At 41.7% G+C, this 20,962-nt stretch overlaps 1 protein-coding gene across 3 annotated transcripts in view; it reads right to left on the reverse strand.

The window, feature by feature from the left end:
• Window positions 1-20,962, reverse strand: part of ALPK1 (alpha kinase 1) — a 44,628-nt gene that overhangs the window by 8,047 nt on the left and 15,619 nt on the right. For all 3 annotated transcript variants that reach the window (XM_083571014.1, XM_083571016.1, XM_083571015.1), the window contains exons 3-9: window positions 19,675-19,829; window positions 5,144-5,342; window positions 3,412-3,471; window positions 3,084-3,170; window positions 2,161-2,237; window positions 1,509-1,604; window positions 666-770 (exon numbers count right to left, since the gene is read on the reverse strand). In XM_083571014.1, the coding sequence (XP_083427140.1) occupies window positions 666-770; window positions 1,509-1,604; window positions 2,161-2,237; window positions 3,084-3,170; window positions 3,412-3,471; window positions 5,144-5,342; window positions 19,675-19,829 (779 nt within the window). The remainder of the gene's footprint in view (window positions 1-665; window positions 771-1,508; window positions 1,605-2,160; window positions 2,238-3,083; window positions 3,171-3,411; window positions 3,472-5,143; window positions 5,343-19,674; window positions 19,830-20,962) is intronic.

Consider the following 20,962-nt stretch of genomic DNA (forward strand, 5'->3'; position numbering starts at 1 on the left):
TACTTGTTTTTTCTGTGTTTGATCAATTATGCTTGAGTTAAACTTGTTACACACCGAAGGAACACTGAGCAGGTTTGTTCTGAGATATCTAACAAAAAAAATCCATGCTAGAATTGTGCATTTACTAATGGGATTTTCAGTTTAAAACTCTGCAAAGCCTATTAATCTGAGGGACTGATTTGTCTATGGTGTTCAGTGGGATTGAGGTGGGTTGGGGAGCAGGAAGAAGCTATATTCTCAAAACCTTTGGAACTTAATCCACAGATAAGTGGGGTATGAAGTACACTTCTTCTGCCAAATGCTTTCCTGAAGATACCCCCCTCCTTCCCAAAGAACCAAAAGATAGATTGTATAACTAGCAGCCTTTACCTTCCAGTTCCACTTTCTTAATTATCCAATAAGTTTTCAGTTAAATCAATGGGACATTAAAGGGGTATGAATGATAGGCAACAGTTTGTAATAAGCAACTGCTCCAAATGAACAGATTTAACAGCATAAAAGCCAGATGGCATTTCACTTGCACCACAACTTTTCATCTGCATTGCATCTGAATTTGGAATGCACATCCTGATTTTACATGCACACAGCAACATATTGCAGTAGTAGATCACAGTGAATAATCTTCAGCACAGGGAAGAAATAAGAATATTGGGTATCACACTTACGACTGCTGTGAGCACAAACAGTGGTGTGAACTGGCTGAAAGCCGCTGCTAACTTGCACGCTTCAGCAGCTGAAAGTAAACGGTGGTCAAACTCTTTCAGAAGATTCTGTTGAAACGGCAGGAAGGAAATGTAAGTTTAGGCAGATTGCTGTCTGTTCATCTCTGTGCAGATAGGTGAGTATATGTAAGGTAAAAAGGTAAAGGACCCCTGGATGGTTCACTCTAGTCAAAGGCAACTATGGGGTTGAAGTGCTTATCTTGCTTTCAGGCCAAGGGAGCCGGTGTTTGTCCACAGAAAGCTTTCCAGGTCATGTGGCCAGCATGACTAAACTGATTCAAACTGTCAATCTTCTGATCGGCAAGCCCAAGAGGCTCAGTGGTTTAGAACACAGTGTAGACAGATGCCAAGGTTTAGCAACATCTAATTATGGCCTTATGTTTGAGGGCTGGAGTACATGACATATTCTGTGCTTCCTCTCTCCATAATTTTATGAGAGAACAAACAACAAATGGCTCAGCACTTGGCAATTACTTTCGCCAGGTTGAGGCAATGAGTAACTGTAGCTTAGTGCAGAAGGGCAAAACTTCAATCTCCAGTTTTAAAAAAGAGGATCACATAGGAGATGGGAAAGACTCTCCCTGAGATCCTAGACAGCTGATGCCAATCAGAGTATACAGTACTTGTATGGATGGACAAATAATATTCTCCAGAGTAATCTGTTTCTGTTGTGGAAAAGTGAGCTTCAGGTAGCACACAGAATCTCCCTAGTCAGGGATGCTGAACAAAGCACACACAATTTTCAGCAAGCTAAACAAAGTTCATTTCAAATACAGGAATAGTTACCAGGTGAAACTGATAGTTGTCTTTAAACCGTTTGTAATCGTTTTCACTCATCGATACAAAGATGTCAGCCAAGATACCCAACGATGTAGCAATTCCCTGCAGGAGACAAACACAAAGACAAATTGGTGTTTCACTGTTTCCATGGCAGATTACGTCTCTAAAACACAAGAATCCATTCTATAAAGCACTAGAAGCTAAAACACACAGGGTGTTTCCAATGGGATTAGGACTCCTCATGCATGCAGCATCAACACATCCCTATCTTTTAATCCAGATTCGCTCTTTCCATAGAAAATCTGGTAAATTCAAAACAACAACAACAACAGACTTGTTGCCAACAACCCACTTGCAATAATGAATCCCTGTCTGGAAGCACCCAAAATCTCAGGCTGTTTTTACTTCATTCAGTTTCTCAATGGAAAAAAGGACAGTCTACTTTTCCACTGCTTGTGAAGCACTTGGGTCTGTTTGAAACAGGAAGGACCGCTTTTCTTCACCAGCAGATCCCTCTGTGAAGGACTACCCTTTCTGTTGTTCCTCAGTTCCTGCTAAAAGGTTTGGAGCAAGCTGCTTGTCTGTGTAGAGAAGCAGAACAAATACTGTCAATAGCAGAAAATACTCATTTTAAAAAAGAAAATAGTACATACATTACCTTTTTATCTGGCTGGGGAAGTGTGAAATAACCTAAAATTGAGGCCCAAATCAGCTCTGCTGCTTCATACCACATCCCTGAAACATACATACAAAAATGAACGCTTGGTTATTGTAGTTTTTTTTAAAAAAAGAAGTAATATTTTATAAACTTATTTAATGCACTTGTACTCAGTAGGGGTGGGGGAGAGGTCTGCCAAACATGAACTGAACCACAGCTATCATTCAAAAGTTACACTTGTCCAAATTTTGTGTTGCCGTTTTCCAACCCCAATATGTGTACATTTGGGGAAAGTGTACATAAGCATTTACTGGTGAAAATAATATACAAAGTACATTAGAAAAAAATGGTTTGCAAAATTGTGTATGATACAAATTTCCAAAAGGGCTTTTTTAATAAAAACAAAACAAAACAAAACAAAACAAGTGCAGAAATGTGAATTTAAGATTTGAAAAATTGTAAACTGAAATTGACAAAAGCATCCATTCCTTACAACTTAATGGAAATAGGATACTGGACAAGGTGGACCAGTAGCTTAATCCAGCAGGCTGTTATGAGCCTGATCATCACATAATTTCACCATTCCATGCCCTTATTTTTTATCCTCTGTAACCCAACATCTTGCAAAGAAGGAGGAGAAGGAGAAATTTGTAAGTCTTAATTTGGGAAGCAAAATTAATATGCAAAGTAAGCAATTTGAAGCAATTATAGGCATAGAATTTGGGTCACATTAGATTTTTCTGTTTTGCCAATACATTTTGCTAGGCATACAGCTGATTTTTATTTAGGAAATGAGGAATATTTCACAGCTAGAAAGAACACAATTATGAGAAATGACTCCTGCACTATCCTCAGAGAACTGAACGGGAACTGAAAAAGATCAGGTGAAACCAAAGAATGTGAGATTGCTTCATGAATCCTACCCAGCTTTTGCAGAATCTGTCCTCTAATCTGTACACAGACAGACTGAACAAGGATCCTGTCACTTTCTTTTGAGTACTTCCACACACCTGAGAAACAGAATGAAAAGAGCAGTTGAACACACTACAGTGTTTGGGAACATAAAGAGGTAGAAAGGTGAGGTAAATATATATCCAAGACCTTTACAAATTAAGAAAAACAAAGAAAGAAGCTGTCTGGGACAGTAACACATTAGTCTGGCAGTGGCTCTGCTAGCAAGGTGGCAATTTTTTTGGGGGGGAACATTTATAAATAATAACTCAACGTGTAGAAGCCACAAATTATAGATACCTGTTGCTCCATTGTCATTAATAAGACTGCTAAGGATATATTCAGCCTTTAACAGTTTACCTAGAAAGAAGAGGAAAAACAAAGCTATATTGAGGCAAATATTTCAGTCTTGGAGTTCAGATAGCAAAGGGTAGATCTGGTAAATCTGGTCTTTTAGCATTTTTTTTTTTAAATGTCATTTCTCTTCCTCAGTTTATCCCCTTAGCTTAGAACAAAGGTAGGACCAGCCTCACAGGTCAAATCTGACAGGTGGGCGGGGGCTATCCATTTGCCAGGCACTTGACATCATAATGAGACAAGGATGCCACTAAAATGAAGGCTTTTTCCTCTGCTTTAGCAGGGGATTCCATCCAATTGTGACCCAGTCATAGACCCTGACCCAATGCTTGAAGATGAATTATATGAGGGCCATTCACATGTTACATTCAACAAGTGCACAATCTCTGTAAACAACAGTTGATGCACACTATCTACACTCTTATCATTATTAACGTCATGTTTGACAAGTGTAGTGTCTGTGTTTCTGTGTGCACAATAGCTGAGCTGTATGAATCAACATGTGTAAACTCTTTCACAAAAACACTTGTACATGTGTAGTGGTAGCTTGTACTGTATTTAGTGTAAAGTGAACAGGCCTACAGATGCTCAAAGCTACTCCAAGATGAGAGCTCACCGAGGTAGTTTAGATATTTATATCTGCCTAGACTCACCCACATTGTGGTCCAACTATGTCACCCTGATTCACCCTGGACTTTAGGAGTAAACAGCATGCCAATCTCCTGTTTACTTCTTTAAGACATGTGTTTGCAAGACTTGGCATCAGACTCAGCCTTTCTCCCAGATGTTTTTGGACTACAACCCCCAACATCTCTCATCATTGGCCGTGCTGGCTAAGGTGGAGTGGGGTTGTAGTAAAGAAAACGTATGGGAGCCCAGTGTTGGGGGAAGTGGGATCAGATAGCAGAGCTCACAAATAAGGGCAATTATATTTGACGCACATACTATTCCTGAGATGTAGTGTTTGAAATCAGATGATCATTTCATTTTATGTAAGCTATTTCCTTCTAAAACTGTATTCATCATCAGGTTAGCTTTGGCTTTTCCTTCCTAAAAAAACTAGGAATATGTATTTTAAAATGGGCCAATGCCATTCATGATCTTTGTGTACTACCAAAAGAGGAACGAAGAAAAAACAACCCTCAATTTTACATGAGTAGGTTAACTGCATTATTTGCACCAAGTGGCCATAGTGCATGTATATGTGTGTACACACACACACACACACACACACACACACACAGAAAATACCAGATCTTTAATCATCTTTTTGAAGGCTTTTGCTCAGAAGTACAGCAATTCACAGACCCCCGTTTGAAACAGCAGGGCAGATTTGTTAGGAGACAAAAGCTCCAATTAGTATTTTCCACACCCTTTCACAATTTTCTCTGCCGCTTCTTTTTCTCAGACACCCCTTTATGCCAGACACTTTGTGCAGGCCAGAAGAGGTGGGAGGGAGATGGAGCGGGGGTGGGGGGGCGGGATGGGGTAGATGGAGAGTAGATGGCAGGCAGGAGCAGGGTGTCAGTTTAAAATGATGGCTCAGGATCATAGGAATGTCATCTCCAGAATGGGACAAAGTATCCTCTTGAAAGTCAAGCAGCTCCTAATTGGGACTCGGCCGAGAAACGGAGATGGTGGTTGGAGGGGGGTAGCGCAATGAGTGTTTCATTACCTGAATTTACAGAGACGCGAGCTTGGCGAATCACCAGCTGAGGGGCAATTGGTGTTGTAGGTTGGAGCTCGTGCAGCCTTTTGGCAATCCGAAGGAGCTGGCTGGAGCCATCAACCCAATATAAGAACCGGTCAATCAGGAACACAATAGCAGCTGCTGTCACATAGTCCCTGCCGGCAATGGAGGCTTTCAGACAAACCTGAAAAGAACACCAAACGAATGTGATGGTGAGGAGCGACCAGCTCTCAAATTGGAACCATTTCTAGGGGACTATCCATAAAATATGTAAATCATCAGGCAGAGGGATGGGGTAGAAATGTTTGTTGACTTGCTTAGCTGAGAAATGTGTACACCCACTTTCAGCTACGGAAAACTGCAGGGCAAAGGAGGGATTGGGGGTGGGATATTGCTTCAAACGTAGAAAATTGTCAGAGGCATGGAAGGGAAATTCAAAAAAGCTTTAAAAAGTGTAGCATACTTTACAATGCTCTACCCTATGATAAAAAAGGGACACGGGTGGCGCTGTGGGTTAAACCACAGAGCCTAGGACTTTCCAATCAGAAGGTCGGCAGTTCGAATCCCCGTGACGGGGTGAGCTCGTGCCCACCTAGCAGTTCGAAAGCACGTCAAGTGCAAGTAGATAAATAGGTACCACTCCGGCGGGAAGGTAAACGGCGTTTCCGTGCGCTGCTCTGGTTCGCCAGAAGCAGCTTAGTCATGCTGGCCACATGACCCGGAAGCTGTCTGCGGACAAACGCCGGCTCCCTCGGCCAATAAAGCAAGATGAGCGCTGCAACCCCAGAGTCGGTCACGACTGGACCTAATGGTCAGGGGTCCCTTTACCTTTACCTTACCCTATCATAAACCCAACAACATTTTATTGTACTCTCTCTCTTTCTCCTCCTGCCTGCCACAGCCCAGTTGGCATTCATCAAACGATGGCACTGAAAGACCAAGTCATGGAACCCACACAAGGTTGGATTCAGGCTCACACTATACTTAGTTACCAGTGAAATCACTGTGTGGCTGTGTGCAATGCTCCCAATCTTAGATAGGATATTCTGATTATCAACGAATTTTACTTTAATTTTAACCACCGCCATCGATTCATTTTCATCCCAACCTTCTTCCAAGGACTTCAGAGTGTTTCATCTCATTTTAACTTCACGACAAACAGCTTAGACCCATCAAGCCCACCCAATTATTAGATCCTGGGCCTTCCTGATTTGTGTCCAACATGCTACCCACTAAATGACACTGTATCTTGCAACCTTATTTAAAAAAGGTAAAAGAGGAAGGTAAAACACTCCTAAAAAGCAGACCAGTGTTCTGTTTTCAAGAAATGACCTACATATAGCATTAAAATTAGCTTAAATGGGAATTGGGTGTGTGTGCTATTAAAAGCCTTTGCCTTCTGATTCTCAAGGGAAATGAAGACTTTTGTGGTGTCAATCAAGTTCTAAACATCAACAAGTTGCATTAATATAGCAGTAAAGGCTACCAGATCAAACGCTCCTTTGTACATCATAAAGGAGCAACTGGGTCAGCAGTCCAACGTTTTCTCTTTGCAGGTGACCTTTAATGATTTTTTTAAAAATAGCATTAACTCCCTTGGTATCCCTCTCAGAGGCTGATCCTTCTCCCTGGCATGGGAATCAGCCGCACTTATGAAGGAACGTGCTGTTAGGAGAGAAGAAAGGCCAGCAGGGTAACTCTGCGGCAGTATACAGAGCCTTCATGGGTGCTCAAGAATCCCTGCAGGCATTGTGACATCTGCCCAAATGCCCAACTTGCACCTTGGGAGAATGGCGTGTGAGTGAAAGTGCATCTCAGATTTCCTCTCCTCAGCTGGGGAAAGATGAGAAGAAAACTCCTGCCTGCTGGAGCCTCAAGTTTGATTTGGTAACACCTTCCTTGGGATCGAATAGGAAAGGTTAATTTGATGAAGGGAAATTTTACTTAGACTAGAATATACCAGTACTGTGGCTGCAGTATGAGAATATTAGCTTGACATGGAGCTCAGAGGTCACTCTGATAGACATATGAAGCCAGACCCCCTATCCAAATATTTATTTTCTGTGTGTACTTCTAGTGTCCACTGCTGGAGAAGGCATTTGTTTCTTAGTGACTTAGTGACTCATTGAGAAAAGTCAGTTACCTGACTCAAATTCTCTAGTGCTTTTGCTGCTTAATTGGTAAAAAGAGAGTGATGCAGCTATAATTTAAGCCTGCCTGGAAGCCAGTGTAGCAGTAAGGAATGTACTCCATCAGTGCAAGGAATAATGCTTGCACAACTGAAGTTCCCTTTCTCCTCCCCTGTGTTCTGCCAAACTGTTCTGGGGGTTTTCCCTATGACAAGCTCCCTCAGTGAAGATAGGATCTTCCATGCACAGGGACTAGTAAATTAAAACACACTACTACTACTACTACTACTACTACTACTACTACTAAAGAAATAGTATCTTCATCTCACTTAAGACAGAAAACTCACATTTCCCCCCATTTGCTTCCATGTATAAAGCCAAATTTACATGTGTCCATGCAGCAACCATAAATACACAATATCCCTGTATCCTGTTTCATTTGCAATTATGCATCCATGTGGATAGTGTCATAATACAGTTTAGTCACCAGGTAGTGCTGGACTTAGTTGTTATCTGTGTGGAATCAGTATCTTCCTGTGCCTGTTCTTGCTTGGGAGAGACTACTTCCTCACCTGTTTACAGTAGCAACCGGTGTTGTTCCCCTGGCTTCTTGACACTGTCAAGTGTCACTGATAGTTACCGAGAGGAAGATGGTGAAGGACAAGGCTCAGCACAGTATGGGTGCAATGATGGAGCCAATTTGACATTTTCTTCGCTGCCTTTCTGCTCCCCATCTTGGTAACTGGCAGTGACATGCAGCATTGGGAAGCCAGGTAAGCAATGCTGATGACTACTGCAAACAAGACAGGTAAGCAGTGCTGTGCTGTGTGGCCTATCAGATGCTCCTGCCCATTTGTCCTCTAACTATCCATGGCAGCATTCACTCTTGCCATGTAAAGTGTGAATCAGTCTTCAGACCAGCAATGATCTGGCATAACCCGGCAGAGCAAGGAGCTGTCCATTGGGAACTTTCAACCAACAGTGCTGAAGGCTAGGCAGCACTTCTAAAGACGTTGCAGGATTAAATACTGAATTCTTGTATTAAAAAACTGGGAGAGTCTAAAGTATTCAATTCCCAATTCCTGGCTTTGAGGCCCAAGCAACACCTATTTTGGCCAGTAATGTCTACCACTAACCTATCATTTTTACAAATGGGTTGTGCATTTGTAAAAATGACTTAACATGAAATACATAACATGAAATCAGCTTCATCTGGTCTCGATTTTTGATAGTGTGTATTTTGTTTTGTAATAAATAGAAGAACTTTCAAATCTTACTCTGCCTTAAATTACATAAGCAGGGGAAACTCCTCTCAACACCAAAGATGATAAAAACAAACAAGCTAATACCAAAGAGAAAGAACTGGGAAGCAATACTCATTGTCAATTTGTAATTTACACCTGGTACTATGAACATCAAAAGGGTACTTTGCCTTCAGGCCCATCAAAAAAGGGCCTCCACTGGCAACTTTCTATAAAGTCCCTGGGGAAACCGGCATCACACACTGGGAGACATTGTTCAAAGAATTTGGAGGTAGCTCCAGCCATGTGATAAACTAATCAGATGTAAAAATCAACTTCTGGCAACTAATTGCTTGATCTCTACTTTGGGTCAGCAAGTAGGAGATCATATACAAGCCATACAGGTATCTGAATCATTGCTTAACATGCAGGGTTCCTGTGTATGAGCGTGGTTTTGGCTAAGGACTATAGTACTATTTGGAAGTTACCGGAAGAGTCAGGTAAAACTTGATAATGGTATAAGCTGCCTTTTATCTTGTCAGATAAATAGACCATCTTGCCCACTAGTGTGCTGACACTGACTTGGTTCGCCTAGCATGTAGTTTTGCTACCGGAAAACCTTTAAACTGAAGATTTCAGGGACTGAATGTAGCGCCCTCTCCATCCAAATCACAGGCCTGGTGGCAGAGCAACAGCTCCCATTCCCTCCCGCCCCCCCCAGAAGAGAGACTCTCATGAATGACTCAGTAAATGTGTGAAAACATTTGTGGTGACAATCAGCTCCAAGATTAGGGATAGGTTGTTGATGTTAGCCTGTCAGAGAAAAAGATTTACACCCTGTGGCTTGTTTCAAATCATAGACTATGCAACTTGAAGAAACTGAAATAGCCATAGTGTGAACAACTTGAACAGGAATGCCTGATATTTGTTTACCTCACAAGACCAGTTGTGAACAAGTATTCACGGGCTGACTTATGCTTCAAAAACTGGTGGAAATATATTTATTTATTTGCAAGGGGGCATGCTTTTGCAAAGAATGACACTTGAAAGGGATTCCCATTTCTTTGTGTGCATGTGCCTCTTGACAATGGAGGGATCCCTGTCTTTAAGCACCTGAAAACGAACACTGCCAGCGACACATTTTCCTCAATGCTCCGGAGTCTACCGTATATTTAAGCACTGAGCCATTGCCTAATGCATTTTTTTCTTTCTGCTTCTTCTCCTCCTTCCCTTAAGAGATTGGAACACAAAAGCATGAGAGAGGGTGACCTACCAAACAAAAGAGCCTTTGAGTTCCTCGGAAAAGTAGACTTGGAGGAGGATGGAAGGAATCCAAGTGGCCCTATTATTTCCACTTGCACTAATTAGACATTTTTCTGTCAGCTATTGAGCACCGCTGAGAGGCCAAACTCACTGAATTCATTTCTAAAGTGTTTACAGAAGTTTGCATCTGTTTGTGTCTCTTCAGGAGGAAAATAAGCACTTCAATAGCATTGTGAAAAATCTAAACCAAGTATCCTATTCTGGAGGGCCGGGCAGCTGCATAATTTAACTCTCCGCTCAATGCCGAAACCTCTTGCATCCCTCTCCAAAACCAAATGGACACAAAATGAGGAAAAGTCAAGACAGGGTGAGAATATCAGCTGCTTTTTCTTTCCCCGAAGATGGCATGCTGTGTTAACACACCAATACATTTTGCTCGGTGTGAATTGTTTGAAGTTATAACCCTGTTCTCGTCCCCTCTGAGAAATCATACCTGACTTTTTCCTTGGCTCCCAAGTCACACAACAGTTCCTAGTCCACAAAAATGCTGCCATGTTAATGGAAAATGTAGACCAAAACCTCCTTCCCATAAAAGCATAAAATGAAAGTAGGTCAAGTTCTGTGACAGCAATTCCAGGGTAAAAAGATAGACTTCACACATAAAGCCTAGAAGAGGCAACAGACATTCCCCTCCTAATATACACATATGATGGATACAGAGCAGGAGCAGACAGTGTGGTAGGATGTCATGCACACCTTACCTCTGGTTTGTTGCTGCTTACTAAAAGGGAAGTGGGGAAAGAGGAAAGACAGTGGTGTGGCTGGTGGGGTGCAAACACACTGTCAGGAGTACTGGAGAGGCTTTGCCAGTGTGTTTGCACTGCGTCCACCTTGCCCCTCCCAGTAAGCAGCAGTGAAGCAACCAACTGGAGGTCAGATGTGCAGTGGCATCCCATCGTGCAATCCACTACTGGTACAGATAGCAATTTTTCAGAAATCTGAAGCAGAATGGGAGAGCTGTTACTGCCTATGGGTCCACACATTTATGTCTTCTGTCCTATTATAGTCTCTGGTCAATCAGTTTTGCAGGTCTAAGACCCTGAAAAACTTGTTTGAAGTGTTGTTAAGATGCTAACATTTCTGAGAGGGATTGCATATCAGAAGCATGCTGCCAGGATCACCTCCCTTCAGCAGAACAGTGAAAAGCTTTCCTCTTCTCTTTTTCTGGCAGTGTCCTGTAGAAGCATGATGAGACTGAAAGTGTGTTATCCTCGTTTGTCAGAAGAATACTTTCTCTGTCTCCATATGTGAGTCAAACAAGACAGAACGGCTGCCATGCCTGAGGTGAACATGCAAAGCTATACTGAGGAAAGAGTGCTTATTTACTTTGAGAAAAGCTGATCTTGTAACTCTTGCTGTCTTAAAATGAAGAATGTATAAAAAGAAGAATGTATAAAATTACCTCCAAGTGACAGATGAGACACAGCGGAAGTTTCTGCGTAATTTGTATTTTGAATTGCCACAAATGGCTCACATAATTCATAATGCGCTGACTGATTCACTTCCAGATTTCTCCCATCACAGGTTAACACCTGCAATATCCCTTGCTTGTTTGGATAACAGACATCACCTTGGTCACAGGTCCATCCCACCTATTACAGTTGTTTTCCTTTAGATTTGATATAATGTGTATCCAACCATATACCACAGCCCACAATTCTTTTGCTAATTTATGTTTCTGAGGGACAGGAAAAAGTCTATTTCTGACCTTGCCCAACCTCAGTTTCTTTGCAGTCCCACATCCTGTCTTTCTGCACTTTACATAAAAGCTTTTTATGTAAGCTGCACCTTACATAAAAGCTTTTGATCAGATGTGCACTGTTGCATCTGCATCTCCTGAACATAATTTTATTTTTTAAAACAGCAACAACCCATCAAGCCTACAACTCCAGGAGGAAGACACTTCATGGACAAAACAAAACAAAATTATGGTGACACAGAGATATAACCAAAATATAAAAGAAATAAAAGGGTTCTAATTTGGAAATTGCGATTAAGGGATTTCTGTATCCATGCCAAGAGAGAGAAATAAAAGTGCACTTTGCCTGAACATCTGTTTCTACAATGTCAACCTAGGATGTGTAATTGAGTTTAGGGGCACAAAAGGAACTTCATGGCTGGGAAGCTGAGTCAGGTGGAGATGGAATTAGATTTGCAGAAGATTTCTATACACCAATTATAGGGGTTCAGGGTGGAAATGCAAAACAGCCTTTACTGAAGGGCCTTTGCGAAAATGCCCTGAGTGGACGGGTGTGCTGTTTTCATGGTTTCTCGCATTAGTGGCCTGGTTCCTCCCAGCAAAACACCTTAATGTTTGGGTCTCAGCCTTAGGTTCAATGCCAGGATACCTTGTTTTTGCTGACAACTGCAGCTGCTCCCAGGAAGGGAGAAAACACTCTCTCCCAGAGCCATCTGGCACTGAGGTACGGGACAAAATGTGAATATACGAAATTGCTTGTGCAGAATAAATTAGGAAGATAGAAGCAGATGAGGGTGGAGGAATTTTCAATGAGCAAGAATTAAATCATCAATAATTGAGCCTAGAGGTTTTTTGGTTTGCTAAGACTAGGAAGGAATGGCATTGCTAACTCATCCAGGTACAGGGCACTTGGGATGTATTAAATGGATGTAGCAAATGGGGTAGAAACCTGAGACCACCTACACAGGAAAAGAGAGAATGTAATGCCAGTAATACAAGCCCCCACTGAGCATGCAGTCTAGAGATAAGTGTGCTTTGCTTGCTTCATAGTTTGTGAAAACTAGTAGAATAACGAGAAGCACTGCATTTATAGAATTGGCAGAGTATGCCATTATTATGTTTTTATCCTGCTCTTCCTCCAGAGCTCAGGGTGGTGGGCATGCATCCCCTTTTATCATCACAGCAACTTTATAGGGTAGGCTAGGCTGGAAAAAAATGAGTAATTGGCCATGGTCATCTATTAAGTTTTCACTGTGCACAAATTTGAACCATTTCAGGTATAGGAAACTTGAGGCTGCTTGAACTAACCATCACTTTAAAAGCGTTTAAACCAGTTAAAATAAACAATGAAGAATTGTTAGCGTTACCTGTTAACAGCCAGCAAAGCTATGCTTTCTAACACAACTCTCTGAAAACAGCCGTATTAAAAAAGGTGGTTGGAAAAAGAGGGTTTTTAAAAACCCACAACACGAAAGCAGCAGACACCTCCCTGGGAAAATAGTTGCGAGAAAGATGGGTGACTGTATCTTCTGTTTGCAAACAGGCAGAGTAAAGGGTCCAGTTTAGGGCCCTTAAGGTTACATTTAAAGATACAGTACAGCTATCGCTATTATCACAGAATCATAGAATTGTAGAGTTGGAAGGGACCCCAAGAGTCATCTAGTTAAATCTAGTCCAATTCTGGTGCAGGAATCTCAACTGAAACATCCATGACATATCACAGGGCTAAGAAACAAATTAAAATCATGCTCATTGAATATGACTTGAGCAAATAGACAGTTATAGGGGGAAAAAAATCTCAGGCTTTAATATCAAGATGCCCTGGGGGTCACAAAGATACACCACAGTAGATCATTTTGCAGGATATGATCTGCTCGAGTAAAAGAGTGCTACTACATGCAGTACCTTACAAGGTTGCTTATTGGGTTGAGACACCCAGTGATATTAAATTCTCGACAATAATCTCTTGAAGAATATTCTCGAGAATATTCTCAGTTAATGAGAATATTAGAGAATTTTCATTTAAAATAGGAGAATATTCATTTTAATTCATTGAAAATGATATAATTAGTTAATATACATGTTTATTCATGGGTAAACTTGTTCAGATGGCAACCAAAAACTGTACAGATACTTTTATTCAATGGGGCAATGCAGTGAATTCACATTCTTTGATACAAGTAAATTCAGTATAGCTCTAACGGTAATATATTTCAGTATGTCAGTCTCTGGTAAACGGCATGTTATACCATTGAATGGCACTGCCAAAACCAGTTATCGGCACTAAATAAAAATATAGAAATGTCAACTGATCAACTGTTTAAAACAAGGCCACCTCACATGCTGTTACAGATAATTGTATAGGCCTGGTATTTTAAGTGTATAAAGCATTGAAGCTACTTTCTGTAAAAAAAGATATCACACTATATAGCCAAGAGTATAGAATTGCTATGAATAAGGTCACACCAAAATAGAAAAAAGGCTATTACATATTTCTGTAGCTCAGAACTGCCAATGGTGAATGACACAATGCCCAGTAATGTAACTGGATAAAAAAAAAAATCATTATTCATTACGGACACTGGCAATATCACAGCTTAACTTATTATTTACTAGATTTTTTAAATGTGGGTTGTAAAACTGGTTCTTACGTTAGAATTTACAGTTTGGGGAGAATATTCTCTGGATAATTTTCTAGCAGAGAATATTCTCACCTCACATCACTAGAGACACCACACCCACACTTGCAAAACAGATAGTCGACACTGACAGTGTCAACAGCCAGAGTCCTCCATAGAGGTTGGAGGGGAGGGAGAGTGTGAGGAAATAGGTGATGAAGGGAAGGGAAAGAGCCTAGCAGCAGATCTCTGCATGCAGAAGGTCCCAAGTTCAATCCCTGGCATCTCCAGGTAGGGCTGGAAAGATCAACTCTCTGAAGAACTGCTGCCAATCAGTGTAGACTATACAGAAGTAGATGGACCAATAGTCAGACCTGGCATAAGGCAGAATCCTGTGCTCCAATGAGCACCAAGGGCAGTGCCAACCGTTGGTTCAAAACCCAGATCCTCACATGGGCTGGAGTCAGAATGTGTTTTTTTTTTTAGTCTGCAGATGTATGAGAAGGTCAGGCACCTAGGGAAAACCATAATAGACACTCGTACGGGCAAGAGCACATTTATTAAAAGCAGATGAGATACCTCCAGCTGTTCATTTCAAATCAACATATAGTTATTTATCACCTCTGCTGCTTTCCCGCTTGCCCGTTCTGTCTCCCAGTTTTCTTATGTTTACTTTGAGCGCAGCTCGTGCTCAAAGCTGTGCTCAAACTAAGCATAAGAAACGTCCTGTTTGGAATCCCAGTGGAAGCTGAAGTGTTTTCGACCCTCATTTTCCTTGGCTCAGCCAGGAAGGAGAAAGAGACCTGGGTTTTTGTTTTTAAACGTTCACTGTTTGTTGGAAGAAGAGCTGAGATGATTTGCAATGGGAGGGTTAACTGCTTATCCCCTGATTTAAAAAAACGGGGACAGAACAAGGACCAGATACTTTTTGGAAACCCACAAGTGGAAAAAGCAGCAATCTTCTACTGTTGTTCCCCAGGAACTGGTATTCAGAGGCATGTTGCTTCTGATACTGGGGTAACATTTAGTGATCATGCCTAGCAGTCATTGGTAGCCTTATCTTCCATGTGTTTGTTGGAAGGGAGTTATTGGTTTGTTTTTGTTCTTGCACTTGCTTTTATTATGTATTTTGTGTTTGTATTTTGTATTTTTATGTTCAGGACTGCCCAGTGATCTTCGGGTGAAGGGCAGCATACAAATCAAATCAAATCAAATCAATCGTCAAATCCTCTTTTTAAAGCCACCCAAGTTGGCATCAATCCCTACCTCCCGCCTTAGCAAATCCCATCCTATGCAGATTCAGTTTTCCCACCTCACATGAAAAGTTTCAATTTGTTTTTAGTCTATTGTTATTTTAACTTTTTGAAATTTTATTGCTGCTAATCTTATTGATAATTTTTTATTTTAAAAAATGCAAACTACTTGGAGAGGTTTTTAAAAAAAATTATGAAGCGGTGTATAATTTTAATGAAATAACAGTTTTGGTTTGGCAAGACTTTGGCAAATCACCTCTGTGTGATATCTGCTGCCCTAGAATGCATTTTTTACAACACACACACACACATCTGTTGCTGCTTTCAGTTTTGTCACAGTTTATAATTGTTTGCACTATTTTTAATTTAGACCTAAGAAGTGAAACAGCAGGACAAAAGCAAAAAATAAGATCAAAAACTCAAAACCCCCCATAAATCTATACCCCCAAAAATGTAACATCTGAAAGAAAGGACCTAAGATAGTCCTTTGAAGAGACAGGTGACAAATCACCAGAATTGCTTTCTTATAGTTCCACAGAAATAACATTAACAGTCAGGATCTTTCTTCTATCAAACTCCTATTCTGGAATTCTCCAATGAAAATCCCTATCAAGAGGGAAAACATTTTAGGATGCATGTTTTACATTGGCGTGTTAATTACTGAGGGTGGTTGTCAATTAAGCTGCTCAGAGAAATCCCATTGAAATGAATGACTTTGCCTAAGTTGGGTCAATTAAATTCAATGGGTCTACTCTGAGTAAAACAGTTGACTACCACCCTGAGTTTCTCATTAAATTTAGCAGATATGGGATTTCCTCCATGCCCCTCTCCACCCACCCCCATTGCCCCCATGTCTTTTATGAGCATTCCTCTCTTCTGGTTGTTTTGTACAATAGGATTCTGCAGCCCATGCAAAGCTGAACTGTTTAAAAGGATGATGTAAGCAGCAATGGTTGCTTTGCATACTCAACAGAGCAATGGTCTGCAAACAAAGCATCGCTACTAACAATGCAAGGCTAAGTCAAACTTTCAGACTGGAGACCCAAGTGCTCTCATAGAGACACTTTGAGATCAGTGGAGCTACTCGAGAAGCAAGATACTGCACACTGTGAATATGGTCCCCAAAATCTGACCTTCCAGAATAATAAACACTTCATTCAAGGATCCCAAATCACTTTACAAACACTGGTTCATTCCAGTGGAGAGCTTATTCTAAACTCGCCACTTTAGAATAAACTCAGATGAAACGTGTCAAAGTTTTCGCCAAACAATATCAACAAAGGCTGATTTCTCTTTTGGAGGGATTTAAATTAATTCCCTCCTGCAAATCATATCAAAAGAGGAAGCTCAGAACTTTATTCTTCGCAATCAAACTGTAAATTTAATACTTCCCCCCTCCCCAGCCTTGCTCAACATCTTAATCAAAGTTCTAAAGAAACTTTTTCTGTGTCTTGAATTTTTTAAATTTCGTTTTGAATAAATAACTGGGAAAGAGAGCAATGGAAAGGGGGTGGGGGAAAGAACCTTTCTTGACTAATACTAATAATATGGGTCAAAGTGTCAGTCATTCTACAATTAAATTGGGGAGTAAAATAGTATCCCTTTTCTCCCACAGTACAATAGTGCTAGAATATAAATTACCAGTGAAAATGAAATAATAGTTCAAAGCACATGGGGAAGCGAGCTCAGCGTTTAGAAAGTATTTTTTACGGCACCACGAAACATTGAAGACGACGGTAACCCATGTACTTTGGGGTGTGTTGGTGAATAGTCTCCAAAGAGCATCAGGCAGGATTGTAGGGCTCTATAGTCTGTGACCCCATGATATGCTTTGTTTCGCCGGGGCAGCTGCAGTTATCAACAGATGTTTCGGCAATAAATAATTGGTATCATCTCAGAAAAGGCCCATCTACCTGGGGTGAGGGGATAATGTGGGCAAACACTGTTCCACTATTACAGTCACATTAATCTCCCATCTATCCAGGTTTCTCAGGGAGTTGGCTGCAGGTGTTTATCCTGGGAGAGAGCAGACAAATGCTCTTGAGTCCGAGGGCTTTGTGAGCATTGTAAAAGGGGGTCAGCCGCCGCCATAAATTTCCATCTGAGGCCACACACCAAAAAGGGAAAGGGAAAGGAGGGGATGGGGAGGAAGAAAACACAGCAAAACAAACTCAGAATCACAATAAAACTCCACTTAGCACTAGGGATTTGTAAAGCAAGGGCGACAACAAAACCCTCCCACTTTTACCAAGGGGCATGTAAGGTGCTCCACGCAAGTTAAACCATTCACTTACAGAAGGAGAGGGAAACAGTGATTTAAGGAGGCAACTCCTTATCCTATCTTGCACCTAGATACAAATAGCACCTGGTTGCAACCAACAGGTCCCTCCCTCCCTTTTAACCCTCGCTGCAAACACAGCAATTGTGCTGCAGAAAATTCCCAGCGGTTGTTGGAGCTCTGGCCTACGCAGGTTTAGGAATTGCTTGCTGGATCAGGCCAACAGCTCATCTAGTCTAGCATCCTGTTCTCACAGAGGCCAACCGGATGCCTGTGGGAAACCCATAAGCAGGATTCGAGCACAAGAGCCCTCTCTCCTCTTGTGCTTTCCTGCAACTGGTATTTATGCTGGTGGCTGTCACTGCCTCCTATAATTAAAAAAACATTAAATTAAATTTTTATTTATACCCCACCCTTCCTGGTTCAGAAAACCGGGCTCAGGGCGGCTAACAACAAATTTAAAACACTTAATTGATGCAACAAAAAACAGCATAAAATACAGTATAAACCATGAATAACAATAAATTCAGAATTCAAAAATCAATTTAGGGGGGAAATCCATCCAATAAACATTAGATGATCACCAGGGCTAGCTGGTTAAATTAGTCCTATTTGGGCCAGCGAGGAGACCAGGGGAGAATTAGCTGTGGGATCTCAGAGCAGGTAATCTTCATAAAAAGGGGAGAGGGAGGGAAGGAAGGAACGGGGGGGGAAAAGATCAGGCTAAGTTCAAATTGAAAGCCAGGCAGAGTGAGTTCCATAGTTTAGCTATGTGTTGTGTGAAGAAGAGGAAAGTTTTTCTCCCTCTCTCATTGTACCAGAACTCGGGGCAATACAATGAAGCTTAATGTTGGAAGATTCAGGAAAGATAGAATAAACTATGGATTTTATTCCCACTAGAGGCAGTGATGGCCCCCAACTTGGATGGCTTTAATAGAGGATTAGACAAATTCATGGCGGGTGAGGCTATCACTGGCTGTTAACCCTGATGCATATATACTCCCTACATGGCTGAAGGCAGTAATGCTGCTGAATGCCAGTTGATGGAAACCACAGGTGTTCTTATGCTCAAGTCCTGCATCTGGTTGGCCGCTGTAAGAAGAGGATGCTGGACCAAATGGACCACTGGCCTGATTTAAGAGACTTTCCTTATGCTCCAATGTACGTAAAAAATGTGTATGCAGTCCGGAATGGGGGGCGGGGAGAGGACAGAATAAATAGAGAGAAGTTCCTCTCTGTTCCTCAAAACACTGGAATCATAGGGTAGTCCGATACAATTGATTCAGGATAATCAAAATTAAATACAACTTTACTCAGCCCATAATTTACAGTGAAAATCACTGCCTCAAGATGTTGCCAAAAACCCAACCAAAACCCAACACAGATGGCTCTGAAAGTGGTATAGTTCTTGAAGGATATATCTATCCACTTGCTATTTGCTAAGATAACTAAAATTGGACCCACCACCTTCAGGGCTTACACCTCAGATGACATGTGTAACAAGTGAAACTTGTCTGCATCATGCCTGACAAGTGACCTTCAAAGGGGCATTTAGCTGCAACTCTTGCAGATAGAGTGCTGGACTTGGACCTTTTAGACCATTGGTAAGCCTTTATATCTGTAATTGCACACATCTGTATTTGTTCCAAAGAACACATGAAGCTCCTGAATGAGTGGGCTTCTTCAGTCACTGGGGGAAGCCCCCTTGTGCAGGATCTCCATGTCTACATCAGAGAATACACTGCCTTCTGGTCCATATGTAAACAAAATCAAGGCATTAACCCCAACACAACTGATAAGAGTAAGAACGCGGCCACTGAATTAAATGGAACCAGGATGACAACTGTCACCTAGCAGAAACAGCAGTGAAGGATGGGGGTCACCTATATAAAAGGAAGGCTACCATCTGTTAGGCCACTGTACATCTAAGTGCTGTGAATGCAGGTTTCAAAGGCAGGTGTCATATACTTCATACCAGTAACTCATGCAGCCTTGCACTGATCACATCTTTCAGGTTTATTTTGTCTTCCAGGTCTACGGCTTGTTTGTATTGCCACTTTTCTGGCACGAAGGGCCACTTCATTTCCTTTGCCTCTTCGATGAGGGTCCTCAGATCATCAGGGAGCAAAGCTGAAAAGGTCAAAGTGCAGGTAAGCGATTCAGGTGCGAAGGTTAGGAGGTGGTACCTGACCTGCTGAAAGCATTCCCTCCACCGTTTTTGTCTCTCAGTGGCTGCAAGCTGTCACTTCTCCCAGCCGCAGAGTAATAATGAGAGGTTGCCTGTCATCAGGTGACCTCCCGTGCTCTGCCCTGCAGGTAAACTAGAGCTGTCTGTCATTAAGAGAAGGGATTTTATCAAGGAAGTGAAAGACTGTTGTTGCTTTGTAGGTGTGAGAAGAGAAAAGGAGGCAGAAAGGAGCAGAGGAAATGGATTTCTCCACAGTGCGAAAATGAGAGTTTGGAGCCCTTAATGTGTAACTTAATACCTAACTCAGTCTTCTGAGTCCAGAGGCAATATATCTTTAAATACCAGATGCTGGAGACATGTAACAGGGGAAAGCCATTGCTGTCATGTCTGACTTGCTAAGTTATCTGGCTGGAAACAGAATACTGAATGGAATTTTAGTCCAACCCAGAATGAAGGGCCTTTGGCTTAGGTCTGAGAACTGTAGTTTCTTAATATTCCCGATTAATGAGTTGGGAGAAGTTTAAGAAACAGCACTCTTCCTCAGAATTTGTCTTTTGCAGAAACTTAGGAAAAGGATACAAGGAGAAGGGGACAACAGAGGATGAGATGGTTGGACAGTGTTCTCGAAGCTACGAGCATGAGTTTTACTAAGCTGCAGGAGGCAGTGGAAGACAGGAGTGCCTGGCGTGCTCTGGTCCATGGGGGTCACGAAGAGTCGGACACGATTAAATGACTAAACAACAACAAGGAAAAGGATGGTGAATGAGATTTAGCAGATGGAAGGGTTGGTGCAAAGTCAGCCTGTCTGGAAATCCCTGAGACATGAAGAGCTAAGGCCAATGCAAGCTGGATGAGTTCATTTCTAAATGTTCAAGAAGGACACTGACAAACTGGAACGTGTCCAGAGGAGGGCAACCAAAATGGTCAAAGGCCTGGAAACGATGCCTTATGAGGAACGGCTAAGGGAGCTGGGCATGTTTAGCCTGGAGAAGAGGAGGTTAAGGGGTGATATGATAGCCATGTTCAAATATATAAAAGGATGTCACATAGAGGAGGGAGAAAGGTTGTTTTCTGC

This window comes from Podarcis filfolensis (assembly GCF_964270895.1).
Source record: "Podarcis filfolensis genome assembly, chromosome: 9".
Lineage (NCBI taxonomy): Eukaryota > Metazoa > Chordata > Lepidosauria > Squamata > Lacertidae > Podarcis > Podarcis filfolensis.